Below are 16,633 nucleotides of genomic sequence, written 5' to 3'. Positions count from 1 at the left end.
TTCAATGATCACCTCTATGCTGATAGATCCCAGCATATGGCTAAGGCTCTGGTACCATATTTTGAACTGTTTGCACTGGGGATGTTTACACTTGGAAAGGTTTGTAGTTCAGACTTGTAATTTTTCCCGAACTGGAGCAATTCCTTTCCCAATACTCCCTCTTCTTCTAATGTCAAAACTACTCTTCTTGGGCTTCCCTGGTGGCGCAGTGGTTGAGAGTCCACCTGCTGATGCAGGGGACGCAGGTTCGTGCCCCGGTCCGGGAAGATCCCACATGCCGCGGAGCGGCTGGGCCCGTGAGCCATGGCCGCTGAGCCTGCGCGTCCGGAGCCTGTGCTCCGCAACGGGAGAGGCCACAACAGTGAGAGGCCCACGTACCGCAAAAACAAGCAAACAAACAAAACAAAACAACAACAACTACTCTTCATCAGATAACGCAAAGAGCATAAACTGGAGTCAGACAGAACCTGATTCAAGTTTGGTTCTGCCACTACAAGTGAATGATCTTGGGCGAGTTATTTAACCTCTAGGGGTCTTAGTTTTGTCATCTGTGAAAGGAGGATGAAAAGACTCACCTCATAGGGATAGTGCAAGGATTACAGGAAAGAACACAGATGAAAGCACCAAACTAATAGCAGATTCTCAGTAAAGACCACTTCCTTCTTCCCTACTTCAAACTTCCTTCCAAGTTAAACCAGTTGCAGTTACTGGTTATGCCTCTTTTCCTGCCCCTCACACACATCTAATGAGTAATTAGTCATAGCATCTAAAAGCTGACAATTCATTTAAAACTGGTTTTCAAATAGTCCTCCGTGCAGCCTTAAGGGTTTCCCAGGGATGCCACAAGTCCTGGAGGGTGGGCTTCCAAGGGCCCATCCCCGGTGCTGCCAGGGTAGATCCAATTTTACCTCTTTTATATGTTGGGCTTCCAAATACATGGTTACTTAATGAAAAGGATCCCCATGCTCAAAATTTTGAAAACGAATGACTTGACTTACTTTTCTCATTTTATAAACATGAAACAGAAGCCTTAAACGTGACCCATCCGTCCCTCCCCACTGCCTCACCCAATTGGACCTGGAATCCTATCACACACACAGATGACTCAACTACCATCTGCTCTGACAGCACTGAAAAATTAATCAATACCAAATGGTCCCAAAGGTTACAAAGGCCCTTTACTCCTATCTCTCTGGTGCCAAATTCCTAAGTTTTGGGTTCTACATAATATGTCCTCATGTTTAATTTCTCACTACTCACCCTCACCCACACCTTCATTCTAGATATGTAGGTCTGGTCACATCATGCTCTGCCCTCCCTTGTGCCTCTGTTCACGGGTACTCCCCCCCGGTCTAGAACGTCCCTCTTGTCGTACATGCATGTTCTTTGTAAGCTTGGTTCAAGTCCCATACCTCCCTGATGCTTTGTTCCTCACTGGCCTCTTGCTTTAATTTCTAGCATTTTTAGGGCCAAAACCATAGTGAATTTTCAATGGTTTTCTAACTGTTTCAGGAGCATATGTCACATGTCTCCAACTAAGTTCACGGAACTTAGGAGCCACATTCTATTCTTTTCTCCTATCTACCAAGGCACTTAACAAAATTCTAACTATATAGTATTCAATAAATTACTGGGCAGACTCACTGATTCTGCCTAGGTTAAATTAAAGCACACACACAGACTGCACGTAAGTGCCAGTGAGCTTTGTGCCCTAGAAACAACCACCTCTGGATTTAGGAACCAACAACTTTCTCAATAAGCCCTCAACGCCACCACATCCAGGCCCACCTTCCAGTGCCCACCTCTCGCCACCTATGTCCCACTTCCTCAGCCCTGTCACATGCCTATCACAGGAGCACCTATGCATCTTACTGTGGTACATGGTAAACCCCCAAACTTTACCTGTTCACTGGTGGCTGGTGTTTCTAGGATTTCAGTCAAGGTCTCTCCCGGCTGGAACCGGATGACATCCACAATCAAACGTTTTGTGCTAAAAGGAGGTGTGGGAAGCATTTAAAAACATTAGCAGGTGTCCTACTTCCTTCGAATGGACCTCAATAGGAGTAGAGCAAACACTATCTCACAGAGTCCCACTGGGCGGCCCTAATGCAAAGTGTGCAAAGTCCCAGGCTTACTTACACAGTTATGACAGAGTGGGTACCAAGGTTAGGATTTCCAAGCTACAAATTCATTTTAGCATCTCATTAGCAAATAAGGCAAGTAAGCCCTGTGTCAAGTATAATACATGAGGTGACTGGAAATGTATGAGGCTTAAATGGCTGAGATGATCATTTTAGGGATGAACAAGAGGACTCATTCACCAAGATCAAGGGATAGAAGGGAATCACTGGGTTACATTTACTCCGTTCCTCCTCCTTCCAATACTCACTTCAGTAAGATGGTCCGAGCGTCCATTTCTGCATTCTCATCTCCAGGCACATCAAACTTGTTGGTCAGTGTGAGAGACACTTCTGTCTTAGCCAGTGCCTCCTTATTTGGGTCATTTAAATTACCAGAGCCTTCTCCTAAAGTTTTGGGAGGGTAGAAAGAATCAATACCATAAACAGAGGAGACACTGGAGAGCAGATAATAATTCAAGTAAAAGATAATGCAAGTTTAAGAAGGTAGTTGAATAAGCCTATATGTACACTGTGGTGAGGACACCTTTTTACTGAGAAATAAAATATTATGCCAAATGATAAAGGCAAAGGATCCATAATAAAATAACTTAACAAATGTTTGAGAAATCATTTCAACACTGTAACATTTCTCTCTCAAAATACTCTCTTCAGGGACTTCCCTGGTTGGCGCAGTGGTTGACATTCCACGCTCCCAATGCAGGGGGCCCAGGTTCGATCCCTGGTCAGGGAACTAGATCCCACATGCATGCTGCAACTGAGAGTTTGCATGCCACAACTGAGGAGCCCGCCTGCCGCAACTAAGGAGCCTGCCTGCCACAACTAAGACACAGTGCAACCAAATAAATAAATAAATATAAAAAAAAATACTCTGTTCATTTCCTTTATAGGACTTATAAATTTCTAGTTACATGATTATATGTATCTATGCATTTAAAATGATCTCTTCCATTGGACTTCAGTTCCTAACAGATAGAGATAACATCTGTTTTCTTCCCTGATGTGTATTCAGAGCTTGAACAGTGTAGAAACAGAGGAGGTGACAATTACAGCACTCCTGCCAAGCTCCCTTCTCAGCTTCTGGGCAGTTAAGTCAGAACTTTACCTATTAGGGACTCGATGGTGGGCACATCGCCAAGGTCATCCAGCAGCTCATGGATTGGATCATTGTGCTCCGGGGCAATGGCATCCTGGTGATCTAACAGGAGCTGCATCCAACATCCAGGGATCAATTCCGTTCACACACTCAACCCACTAGACCCCATCCCCATCCACAATGCCTAACAGCACAAAACAGGTTAGATAACAAAACTCCCATATTCAAAGAACTGAAAAACCAATCCTCAACAAACTAACCCGAATAAACAATATGATATATAAAGCAACACACTGGCCCGTGATGAATGACATACGTTACGACATATGAAGAGGAAATACTGGTACTCTCTCAACCTTACAGATATAAAGGATTTAAACGTACCCTATATAAGAAAGAACAAGGAAACTCACAGACTTCAATATCCAAGTCATCAATATTCCCTACAATCAGTTCAAATGACTCACATTCATACTTTTACTTAAAGTTTCCAGTATATAATACCTTTTAATTCAGAAAAAAAAGTGCATCAGATCAACATTATCATTATTTTAGGGGTACCTGGCAAAGCCTTAAGAAGCTATTAGCCCAGGTGACGTCGTCAGAAATGACAATCCCTGAAATTTCATTTTATTTCCTTATTTCCTGTTCTATACGCCCCCAAGGGGGAAAGGAATGAATTATAAAAAATTGGGGGGAAAAAAAAAGGAGTACCCAAAGGAAAATCACTCAAAGGTGACACAGAGGAAAAAGCTGGTATTCTAGATCATGTTAGAAAAGTAAGACAGAGGGCCAGGGTAAAAAGAAGGACCAGTAAAAACAGTATTTTATCAAGTCACTATATCAGGGGTCACAACGGAGATTCTGAAGCCCAGCCATGGGGATTCTGATTCAGCTGGCCTGTGGTGGGGTTCAGGAAACTTCATTTTTAATAACCAGCCCAGATGATTCTGATGCAGGTGGCCTGGGGATCACTTCAAGAAAGTTAAGAATGATACGCAAAGGAAGATAAACAACAAGGCAGATGTGATATCAATAAGATCAAACTGAGATCTCCGGCTTCCAGAGATAGTAGGCAGCAGCCAGAGAAGGCAATTAAGACAGAGCAATGAAATTAAATCATTAAAGAAAAATACTTACAGTGTGGGTGTTGATGATTTCACCAATGGAAATGTAGATCACGGGTTTGGTGAGGGTCACTAAATCAGAGTACTCATCCACATTAAATTTATCCTGAAGCTCTGGGACATCACAAGCAGTTTGGAAAAACCGTCTGAAAATAAACACAGGAGCCAGGCCCCAACAAGTGACACATGTATGAGAAGTTGACGAAGAACATCCCACAAAGCTCTGGGGCAGTGAGTTCAAACAGAAGCCAGTCAAGACAGTTAATTCTAGAGAAACTGCTGCACGTTCGTTGTGCTTGACAGCCTTGGAACGTTGGTTCTCTTTCCACTTCGTTTTAGTTCTACCCACAAGAACTGCTCAACCATAATTTAAAACAGTTCTCAAACACCTGCATTGTTAGCAGAACGAACTTTCTAAGACAACGTCCCGAACTCGAACTCGCAACTGAATGTTTAATTTACAAATAATAAAAGCGCTCTCCAATTCTTCTCTGGTTACAAAGTAACATGTGCCTAACGTAGACCATTGTTTTTACATTAAGTACAGCCTATTTCATAGGAATACATTTTAATAGCTCAAACATCCTCTTCATCTTCATCATCGCCTAGAGCTCTGAGCACATGAGATGTATACAACACTGCAGTCCAGGGCATGCTGGGTGTGGTATTTAATCTTGTCTTTACCTTCAGAGTTAGAAACATGCCCACAGAATCTTTCAAGTACCTTGTCCCTTTCCCCTTACCTGAATTTCTGGTAGGACTGGGAAAGATATTCATTAATGATGCTTAAGTGAGCATTATCTCCCAGAAACATCTTATTGGAAGCTGCATGCTGAAGCATCTTTGCAATGGAGCCAAGATTTCGGCGTTGGTCTGTGGTAAGCTGGCCTCCTGCTGACAGGTCGATGATGTCAAAGGCATCAGGAGCAACAATGGCTGGATTCATGTATCGATAGTAAAGCAAGTTACCAATAATCTGAGAACAGAGGAAAAAGAAATGGGTATTAAAAACCATTCCACCAAGTAAGACATAAATGACTTTGCTAGCAAAGAAAACCAGAAAATGTGGTCCTGTGAGAAAAAATTAAACACCACACACACACACACACACACACACACACACACACACACACACACACACACACTTCCTCTCAAGGCCTGAAACTAAAATGACCAAACATCCCTTGGCTGGATGCAGAAAAAAAGAAAATGAGAACAGAACTGAAAATCACGACAATGAAAGAGCAGATTCAGAAGGTAAAAATAATAGACTTAAAGTCTGTTATTGAGCATTTTAGGGCATCCTTTGTTCACATACCATGGCAGCAAATAAGGCTGCTGTCAACCACATGCACTTTTCATTTTCAGGTAGATGGGCTTTCATTTTAAGAAGCTAATGAACATAGCTAAAATAAATCCTTGAACACGATCTAATTGGCAGAGCAGAACCTGTCCAACCCCCATCATCCTCATGCTGCAGACTTCAAAGGCGCACAAGCTCATGCCTCTGAAATTAAAGTCACTCAACACACATCTCTTCCACAGAAGAATTCAAAGACAGTCACAGCATATCCCCTAGTTTCATTCAGAAAAAAATAAAATTAATTCACCTGAACAGAAAGTCTAGAATCGAGGCCTCACTGTAGGAAAGCACAGAACTAGGAGAGAAGAAAAAAGCGTTCAGATTAAAAAAAAAAGAAAAGAAAAAAGAAGAAGAAAAAAAAAAAAGGAGGGAGCATAGCTGAGTAAGAAAGAGTTATCGGCAACAGCCTTAGTGGAAACAACTGTGCTTTTGCGACCATTCACCTGGCCACCAGCAGAGGGAGCAATTCTTCAGCGAAAAGATAGGACTCAAAGAAATGTATCTCAAGAGAGGAAAATCCATCTTTACTTGTTTGAGGTCTGTGTGCCACTCAAACAACATAGGAACTATATAGGAACTAAAAGAGGTACCATTTACTATTTACAAACACTTTCAAAATCTCACAGTCAACGGCGAGCTACTGACAAAATCTAGGTTAAGGTCCTTAATGAAAGTCTAAGGTCAGGCCTAGTCTTAGAACTTTTTCCTCAAAGGGCTATTATTGGTAGGGCAAGAATGTGCCAGCTTTCAGTCTTACCTTCAGCAGCTCATCTTCACCAGCATCAGGGAACTTCTCGTGTAACGAGTCCTTCAGCACTTTGGCAATGAAGCGCATCCCGTAACTGTGGGGTGGACAAAACGTAGTGAGAAGGGCCGGGGAGCAGAAGGCCACTAATTCTGGGCTCAACAGGGGGTCACAGCTGACAGCACTCACGGGATTTTGTCCACAGAGCTGATGATTGCTGACAGGAACTTGTCCGTCACGGCCCGCATGTTCCTGATGGAGTTGTCTAACCGTGTCCTGACTTCTTCATGAGCCAGAGCCTGCTCTGGGGTCACATCATAGGGTAGTTTGCTGGGAAAGCAGAAATTATCCCCAAGTATGTTAGACCAACAGCCAGGAACAGCCTGAGGCGAGACTGTGTCGTTCATAAACAGAAAGACCCAGAGAGACTAGGTAATTTTGTTGTGCTCGTAGAGCTGGTAAATGGTGGGGCCAGAACTGGGGCTCAGGTTTTCAACTGTGAATTGGGTGCCTTGAACTATGTGCCAGGCACTGTGACAGGCACTTGGGATAAAAGGTATTGGAGACATGAAAGCTTCTCAAGTCTCTCACAGGCTGGTGGAAGAGACACACAAGTAAGTATCTGTAAACACACTGCACTACAAAGAAGAAGCTGACCAGAAGTGCTACAGTGCCGCAGGGAAGAGGCTTCTATTCAGACTGGAGGAATCAAGGAAGACTTCCATAATGAAGGGACATATGAACTCAGGAAAAAGGGAGAAGAAAGGTCTTCTGGGAAGGAAGATCAAATGCAAAGAAAGGGAAGAGGAAGGAGAAATGAGGGTGGAAGAGTAAACAGGGGCCAGATCATGGAGGGCCCTGTATATTGATGCTAAGAAGTCTGGACTTTCATAGAAGCCACGGAGAGCCATTAAGAGACAGATCTGAATTTTGAGGAGGATTGCTCTGTTCCACCATGAGAAATGAACTAAAGACGGACAGTCACAGATGAAAGAGCTAGAAGACTAGTGCTACAGCCTGATCAAGAAATGATAAGAGCATGGGACTTCCCTGGTGGTCAGGTGGTTAGGACTCTGCGCTTACACTGCAGGGGGCGTGGGTTCCATCCCTGGTTGGGGAACTAGGATCTTGCATGCCATGCGGCATGGCTCAAAAAAAAAAAAAAAAAAAAAAAAAAAAAAATGATGAGGGCATGAACAAGGATGCAAGCAGTGGGGACCAAGGAGACAGATCTGAGAGATATTAAGGAGACACAATCAATGGGACATGGTGACCCTTTAGGTACTGGTGAGGGAGCTGACATTTACATATAGGAACTGAAGCCAGAGGAGATGACAAGATCATTCAGGAGAAGGCCCTGAGTCAGAAAAAATTGACAAGAGAAGAGGAGATGTGCTAGAACACTGGGCCTAGGCTTAATCAGGAAGGAAACAAGGACAGGAGGGAGCTGAAAGACAAAAATGAATTGCAGAGGTCCCAGTGTGGTACTTTCAGTGAGGTCAAAAAGCAGTATTGATTATCTTGGTGGCCTAAATCCAATCACAAGCATCCTAATAAGAGAGAGGTGAAGGGAGATTTGGTGCCCACAAAAGAGGAGGCAATGTGGGGACAGGGGAGGGTGGGGGGTGGGGCAGGCAGAGATTGGAGTGATACAGCCACAAGGCCAGGAATGCCCACGTCCACCAGAAGCTGAAGAGGCAGGGAATGGATTTTCCACTCGAGCCTCTGGAGGGAGTACAGCCCTGCTGACACCCTGATTTCACCCCTTTAATACCAATTTTGGATTTCTGGCCTCCAAAACTGTGAGAAAGTAAATTTCTGTTGTTTTAAGCCATCAAGTTTGTGGTAATTCATCACAGGAGCAATAGGAAACTAATACAAGAAAATAAGGACACAACTCCATTCGTCATATGGTGGCTGAATTACAAACACTGGTAGACTATGAACACAAAGATTCAGCAAAAATTAACAAAAGCATTCTGTCTGAAACAATTGGCTGTATTGAATTTATAAGGGCATTTATATTTTGTAAGTTATGTACTTTACATCTTTTATATCAGTAAAATATAACTGTATACGTATATGACATTTTATTTTATTTATTTTTTTTTTTTTGCGGTACGCAGGCCTCTCACTGCTGTGGCCTCTCCCGCTGCGGAGCACCGGCTCCGGACGCGCAGGCTCAGCGGCCATGGCTCACGGGCCCAGCCGCTCTGCGGCACGTGGGATCCTCCCGGACCGGGGCACGAATCTGCGTCCCCTGCATCGGCAGGCGGACTCTCAACCACTGCGCCACCAGGGAAGCCCCGTATATGACATTTTAAAAAAGGTAGCAATAAGCAAAGAGAATGAAAGTGTTAAACTAAATGGGTGTAGTCAGAGAATAGAATATTAAATTTCTAAGATTTTAGAGGTGAACACTGCCAAGAGGGACAACGTCACAGTTTGCTATGAGTTTCGTGGCTGAAGCGCAAGGATCCATGATGCTTACATGCTGCATGGGCTCCCACCACCTACCACTACACCTCCCAGTTATCCATATTAAAAAAAATGTGTTAAAATCAATTTCCATTTTATGAAAAGCAAAATAAGACACGTTTCTGATAGGCACCTACAAGAAAAAATCTTGAAATACCTACTGGAATTTTGATCTAAAAATGACCGACTCATGGACCGGCAGAGGAAGTATCTTAGTACCCTTGAGCCAGTGTCCGTGGGGCTCTCATCTGGGGATGCCCTGAGCTTCAGTCAAACCTTCCCAGTCAACTACTGCAGTTGGCTGACCATATTCCAGGATTTGGGCCTGGTGCAGGTCAAAACAAAAATGGATTTTCCATCACACCCAGCAATGATCTGACTCTTGGGTGACAGGCTGACAGGAAGCAGAGAACCAAATCAGGGTTGCTTCCCACACGATTCCCCATAGGGGATAAACCCTTTGTAGGAGTGAGCAGAATGTTCTGTTCTCTATCCAGGGTAACCTCCCCCTTTGTGTGGTGTCCAGGTATGTGGAAAGCAGCATTATTCAACATGTGGACCATTCTACCAATCAGTCCAAGACAGGATAAGGAGCTTGAGCCAGAATGTAATCAACTTCAGAATGGATACTTCCTTCATTGAGAAAGTCTTGCTATGGAAAAAAATGTCAGCTGAACTAAACAGTGTGTTTAGCGACACTGATGATCTACAGTTACTGGCCCACAGATCAAACTCTGAGTAACAATCATATGGAAAGCTACTCCTCTTAAGCTCCAGAGAACTTCATGTATGATCTAACCCTACTCTACACCAAAAAGGAAAAACCATCATAGACTAAACTGCTCAGATCTCTATTCCTCACCCCCCTGTCCTCACCCAAGCTGGATAAAGATATTTTAAACATTTTGGCTCTCTGAACTGTATTTTCCCAGCATTTCCCATATTCTACTGACACATTTTTCCTTTGGATGTGTTAACACTGGTGATGAAAACTACCACCCTGGCACAGAACTCTCCTGGATTATGTTAATTTAGTTAGTCCAACTCTCAGTATTCCAGGGCAGCTCATCATTCGCCCACACCAGCTCCTCTTCCCTTTAATGAAACACAGTGATCTCACTCAGATCTGTGCGAGTCTTCCCATCCAACTGCATCTCTGCTGATGCCCAGTGTCCTTCCAGGTCCTAGACTCTCCCAAGCTCCTTCCACCTGACAGCATTCAGACATGAAGACTCTGCACCTAGGTCTTAGCAAGGCTGGCCCCACTGTACCCTTCAGGCCTCCACCATGTGACGGTTCACCTTCTCAGGGAGGCTCTGCCTAACACCTCTAAGATAGCTCCATCTTGAATTCTCCATTACAGTTCCCTACAAAACATCACGAAACTCCCCTCAGTTTGCAACTTTATTTCTATGTACCTGTGTGTCATCTCTCCCACGCAATAAACTATGAACAGAGGGCAGGGAGCATGTCTTCTTCATTCATTATTGTACGTCTCATTCGTTATTGTATTATTGTAGGTGTATCTAACGCAGTGTCTGGCACTTAGTAAGTACTCAATAAATATTTGCTAAATAAGTGAATAAATTACCAGGTCAACTATTTAAAGAAGGGGTTTCTAAGGAAAACCTACTTAAGCAATTACTAATTTATAAATCAAAGAAATGTTGACTGCTTAAAAAAGAGAGAGAGAAAATAATAAAAACATGAAAGAAAAGGTGTTGTGGTTATCATACCTTGCCTCTCCTGTCTGAGACTCCATCTGATTAACCCAAGATTTGTAAATATCCACAGGGTCAGTTTTGATATTGAGAGATTTGTCATCCATAATCTCCTTCACCACCGGGGCCAAGATCTGTCTCAGCGCATTCTGGCCCCGGGCCCCACGGTTGAAACTTACAACCATCTTAATAACTGTAGGGTTTCCTGTCACGATCTCTTGAATCTGATCTACTTTTGACCTATAAAACATAAAATACAAATTCAATTCAAACTAATCACAAATCTACCAACCTAAAGATCCTTCCTACTTAAAGATCCCATCTCCTAAAAACAGAAATATTATAGTTGGAAGGAAAGGGTTACATGCTCTTTCTCCAGAAATACTCCCCAACACTCATCTGAATACCAGACCTTCCTGCTGTTGTTGCAAACTCAATCATAGGAACATGATCAGGTCCTTCATTAGCTAAAGATGTGAAATCTTCGTGTTTGGATCCGCTTTTAAAAAATTCTATCTTAGTACAGAATATTCCTAAAACTAATTTAGCAAATCTCTATCACCTCCCCAGAAACAGCGACACTTTATATTAGTGTTTATTATATTAGCTTATAATTAGCATATTAGTTTATATTGTGTATATATTATTAGTTTATATTGGTGTACAGTATATATATAATTTGTATTTTTAGTATAATTAGTTTGTGTGAGTGCATAATCTATATTATTACATTATAAAAGGTAAATGCTTCTTTAGAGTAAGTATTTCACACATGTCACAGTATTGAGAAAAGGCACAGGCAGGCCTGAATCTCAAACTATGAGCACCTATGATGGTGGGGAGGGGTCCCATGTATGCCCTTCAGAAATCTGTCCGTACTTGATTTCCTCCTGCAGTGCTGTCTTAAAGAGCCGCAGGAGCAGGTACTCCTCTCGCTGGTTGGATGCGTAGTTGTAGAGTGTGAAGATTACAGAGTCCATGAACTTGGTGGACTTGTTCTGGGGCATCTGAAAAATCAGCTTCGCCAGATAGGTGGGGTTGGTCTGAAACGAAAACAAGGGATAAGTAATTTCTAGATGACATGAAGGCTGGCACAAATATTCAAGATTTTTCAGCTTGAAGGATTAGAAAGTACGTGAGTAATAAACAAAAATAAGACAGCCCTTTGCTCATCTCTCAGTGGAAATGAGAAGGACTTCCACAGAGATCTATGCACAAGGTTTTCTTGGGGAAAAGTAAATTAACTAAATTTTACAATACTAATTCCAGGAGCCACTCACCTGCAATAAATAAAACAGGTGTTGATATGCTTCCAACTTCTCTCTCTTCTCCTTGCTCAAAGCCTTGAGACCTCCCTTCTGTTTATTTAACATCATCATATCGGACAACTGTTCCTTATTTTTTTTGGTAAGTTTTTTACTGTGGGAAACCACGTCCTGTAAACAAACACATATACATAAATCAAAAAGCTTTCAAAGATGAAACTCTGGGGCTTCCCTGGTGGCGCAGTGGTTGAGAGTCCGCCTGCCGATGCAGGGGACACGGGTTCGTGGTCCGGGAAGATCCCACATGCCGCGGAGCGGCTAGGCCCGTGAGCCATGGCCGCTGAGCCTGCGTGTCCGGAGCCTGTGCTCCGCAACAGGAGAGGCCACAACAGTGAGAGGCCTGCATACCACACACACACACAAAAAGATGAAACTCTGGGCATTATGGAAAGGTCTTTTAGCACCTAAAAACTTCATGAAGGTCTACTGCACTGGCAGATCCCCTAAATATTTTAGAATCACTACACTGTACCTTATTTTCAGTACATCAATCAAATCTATTCTTACTTCCATCTTCCTATAAAGAACCTCATCTATAAAAATGTCCATTGATTCAGGAAACCAACTTCTAGGAATCTATCTTACAAAGTCTTAAACACAATAAAAGCTACATATACATTGAAACATTAACTGCAGTGTTATTCCATAATAATAAAATTTGAAAATGTCAAATAGTCTAGAAAAAAAGAGGTAACTCAGATTATTTCCTGATAAATTATTACACTGCCACTAAAAATAATATTTATGATGACTTATCATATGGAAAGTATATTATCCTCTATATTAAATAAAAATGTAGGATATAAAATGATTGTTAGGGTGGTGGAATTATGGGATGATTTTTATCTACTTTTCTCTATTTAAAATTTTGTGATTAAATCATTTGATTTCTTATTTAACTTAAAAAAAAAAATGTATGGCGTTCGCTGAGAAGAAAGCCAGCCTCCTACCCCCTCCCTGCAAGTCACCTAGGGAGACACAGGGGTACCAAGCAGGACAATGTACCCCAAGGCCCTTACTGGCACTGGACCATACCTGTAGTGTAATTTTATTTTTCACTAGCAGTCCAATTTTGATATCCATGAGATTGAGGTCATTCTCCAGCTGCTGGTTAGAACGGATGAGGGTAATGACCTCTTCCCTCATCTTCATAAGATCAAGCTCCTCCTGAAAATCCTGGTCACTTTGGTCGAGCAGGTGGACAAATTTTCGGACCACAACCATAGGGGGATCCTCAGCGTTGACTGACAGAAAGAAAGCATGTGTCAGACGAGGAATGGAACCGTCAATAAAAGTTCTGTGTCTTGGAAAACATCAGCACTGTCTTTAAAAAAAAAAAAAAAAAAAAAAAAGCTCTGTTCACACGTAAGATATTTATTTTTGAGATGTGCAGTGCAAAGACAACCACCAAGTGCAGTCTTCCCAGTCATGCTATTGCTATGTTGTTATGTGGAAGGCGAATACAGCAAGCAACAAGACATCAAGTCACAGGTGAGCAATGGGGCTTAAGTCACAAGCAGCACCCTACCCCCCAAGCCTTGCCTGCAAGACAAGAAAAGAGATCCGTGGAGAATACTCAGAACCTGACGGCTCTCAACCACTGCCTCAACTGTCCTCTGCTGAGCCACAGTTACTCACTGAGAGTCTTGTAGTCATCACGAGCTTTGTTTGCCCGAATAAAAGCCTGGATTTTGATAATGTCATTTATCTAAGGAATAAAAAAAAGAAATTCCTTTGTTCTTCTGTCCACCACAAACACAGCAAAATGAACTCTACTGGTCCTTGTCACCCAAGGGTACTCACATGGTCTCGGAAATACTGTAGGCGATCTCTGTAGCGCTTTCTAGCTTGATGCATCCTTGCCAGGGACTGAATCTGTGGAAAAGGAAAAGGGGGTCCTGGAAATCAGAAGAGCCCTTCATCTCAACACATATCATGCTCATGCTCCACGTTGAGAAACCTGCCTGGGCTACACACCTTTATAACTTCATCTTTATGGGAGCGCAGGTAAGCTAAGCGGTCCTGATACGCCTTCTTCTGCTTGTATCCTCGCCACTGCGACTGAAACCATCAAACATTACATGCGACACATTATTTCCCAAGGGTCAGAGGAAGTTAAAAGATTTTGTCTTGAGATACCATCCAAGTGCAATTCATGATGCAGCTTTAAAAAGGATCATGTCCACCAGTGACAGGGGAAGGGGGGCCTGGGCTGTACCTCCACCAGGAGAGCCCACTGGCTAACTTCCACCTCCCTGATGTGAGCACAGCACTTCACACCTTAAAGTGCATCTGCACAGATGCTCTCATAGGCTCCTTACAACAAATCAGGTGAGGAAGGTAAGATAAATATTAGTATCCCCATTTATAGATGAGGACATAAACTTAGAGAAGAGGTTTACCACTACCTGGCAGTGCTGGAGCCATAATTCCTAACCCAGAATTCTTTCTGTGACATTGTGCTTCCCTGTCATTGAAGCAAAATCGCAGTTGCTTCTCTCAATATTCAAATCTGACACAAAGGAACAGTCTTAGAAGACAATGAGGTGCCCAAGAAGAACTGCCACTGAGCTGGACAACTCACCACACTAAACAGCAATGAGCACACGTTGATTCCAATGGTAGGAGAGGAAGTGCTTGTTAGAAGAAGGACAAGACTAAGAGGTCAGAAGACAGAGGACACACTCAGACATTCGATCGTAGGAGCTGACTGTTTATTACCCCTGCTCTAAAAGCCCACTTGCTGTCTGTATAACAGGCTCTGAAATACCTGAATGCAGGTGATGGCAGGGATTTGTTTCTTTAGGAAATTCATCCTGGATCGGAATTCCTGCCGAACTAAGTATCCCCTGCAGCAAGCCTGCAGCTTGGTGATCAAGCCTTCGTTGGCCAGCCAAAGCTGTTCTCGGTTATACGCAGCGGTCACCCCAGAGATGGAACTCTGAAAAAGCAATGGTCACGTGAGAAGACAAACGTAGGTGAGAATGGACACAAATTTTTACACAGCATCACACAAACTAATGCTCAAGGCTTTCCGAGGCTATACTAGATCTTTAGCCAAGAAATGGGAATGCAGGCTTCAGATCTATTTTTCAAGGCCAGTTGTCCTCACATCCCCCCAAAAAGTCATAAACAAAAACTTAACCTTCTTTTACCTCATACGTTATTTCCTTTACTCACCTACCTAACACTGGCTGTGCCAGGAACTGGGCTTGCTGATTTGGGGTCATTGCTGACAAGAAGACAGAGTGACAGGTGACAACACCAAGGCCCAGAGCCTCTGGAATGACACAGAGGGGGGCCCTGCAGAGGAGTGGACAGACTACAACTGGTCTTGAGAAGTAGCCTAGAGTGTTTGAACTGTTACTACAAGCACTGGAGAACCAGCAAGCTTTCAAACAGGAATAAAGCCATCAGATTTATTTTTAGAAAAGCAGCACTGTTAGCAGAGTAGCTGACAGATTAGCCTGAGTGGGTGAATTAGAATGCTGTTATCGTATAATCCAAGTGGGAGAGGACCTGGCTTGAATGAGGGCAGGAGTGGTGAGAATGGTTAGTGAGAACACCTGGTTACCCACCTAATATCCATGGTATATGGATATACTATATATCCCCCCGTCCTTGGTATCAGAGCCTTGATTTTTTTATTTTGTGGGCAACAACGTGTGCAGTTAAAGACTGAACTAAATTCTGGAAAGCACTGATCTAGGTTACATATTAGAATAATCCAAAAAATGAGAGGAGGTGGAGTACAAGGTCTGCAAGGAACTGGGAGAGAATAAAATCAAGAGACAAGATAAATGATAAGTTTGGGAAAAGAGACTTTTCTTTTGGGAAAAGAAAATGATGAAGGATTCAGTGAAAATCCAGATTCACTGAAGGGGAGGAAAGTGGAGAGTGGGAGAACCAATTTGATGGTCACTATTTTTTGTTTTGTTTTGTTTTCAGGGAGGTAGGAGGTTAGGTAACATGCTGAAGTGAGGTAACATCACTCCTCTGTTTAAAATTCTTAGGTCCAGGAGCCTGACTTCAGACTATACTACAAAGCTACAGTAATCAAGACAGTATGGTACTGGCACAAAAACAGAAATGTAGATCAATGGAACAGGATAGAAAGCCCAGAGATAAACCCATGCACATATGGTCACCTTATCTTTGATAAAGGAGGCAAGAATATACAGTGGAGAAAAGATAGCCTCTTCAATAAGTGGTGCTGGGAAAACTGGACAGGTACATGTAAAAGTATGAAATTAGAACACTCCCTAACACCATACACAAAAATAAACTCAAAATGGATTAAAGACCTAAATGTAAGGCCAGACACTATCAAACTCTTAGAGGAAAACACAGGCAGAACACTCTGACATAAATCACAGCAAGATCCTTTTTGACCCACCTCCTAGAGAAATGGAAATAAAAACAAAAATAAACAAATGGGAACTAATGAAACTTAAGCAGCTCATGCAGCTCAATAACAAAAAACCAAACAACCCAATCCAAAAATGGGCAGAAGACCTAAATAGACATTTCTCCAAAGAAGGTATACAGATTGCCAACAAACACATGAAAGAATGCTCAACATCATTAATCATTAGAGAAATGCAAATCAAAACTACAATGAGATATCATCTCACACCAGT

General features: G+C 42.6%; 1 protein-coding gene across 2 annotated transcripts in view; it reads right to left on the bottom strand.

Moving 5' to 3' along the window:
• The window catches only part of IQGAP1 (IQ motif containing GTPase activating protein 1), a 107,009-nt gene that overhangs the window by 13,077 nt on the left and 77,299 nt on the right, over window positions 1-16,633 (bottom strand). For both annotated transcript variants that reach the window (XM_028495486.2, XM_024117231.3), the window contains exons 19-33: window positions 14,764-14,934; window positions 13,971-14,054; window positions 13,797-13,868; window positions 13,632-13,701; window positions 13,029-13,237; window positions 11,949-12,104; window positions 11,548-11,711; window positions 10,684-10,908; window positions 6,659-6,799; window positions 6,482-6,566; window positions 5,105-5,337; window positions 4,375-4,507; window positions 3,244-3,346; window positions 2,390-2,525; window positions 1,903-1,990 (exon numbers count right to left, since the gene is read on the bottom strand). In XM_028495486.2, coding sequence (XP_028351287.1) covers window positions 1,903-1,990; window positions 2,390-2,525; window positions 3,244-3,346; window positions 4,375-4,507; window positions 5,105-5,337; window positions 6,482-6,566; window positions 6,659-6,799; window positions 10,684-10,908; window positions 11,548-11,711; window positions 11,949-12,104; window positions 13,029-13,237; window positions 13,632-13,701; window positions 13,797-13,868; window positions 13,971-14,054; window positions 14,764-14,934 — 2,070 coding nt within the window. The remainder of the gene's footprint in view (window positions 1-1,902; window positions 1,991-2,389; window positions 2,526-3,243; window positions 3,347-4,374; window positions 4,508-5,104; window positions 5,338-6,481; window positions 6,567-6,658; window positions 6,800-10,683; window positions 10,909-11,547; window positions 11,712-11,948; window positions 12,105-13,028; window positions 13,238-13,631; window positions 13,702-13,796; window positions 13,869-13,970; window positions 14,055-14,763; window positions 14,935-16,633) is intronic.

This window comes from Physeter macrocephalus, chromosome 11 (genome assembly GCF_002837175.3).
Source record: "Physeter macrocephalus isolate SW-GA chromosome 11, ASM283717v5, whole genome shotgun sequence".
Lineage (NCBI taxonomy): Eukaryota > Metazoa > Chordata > Mammalia > Artiodactyla > Physeteridae > Physeter > Physeter macrocephalus.
This window is presented reverse-complemented; position numbering and strand designations above follow the sequence as displayed.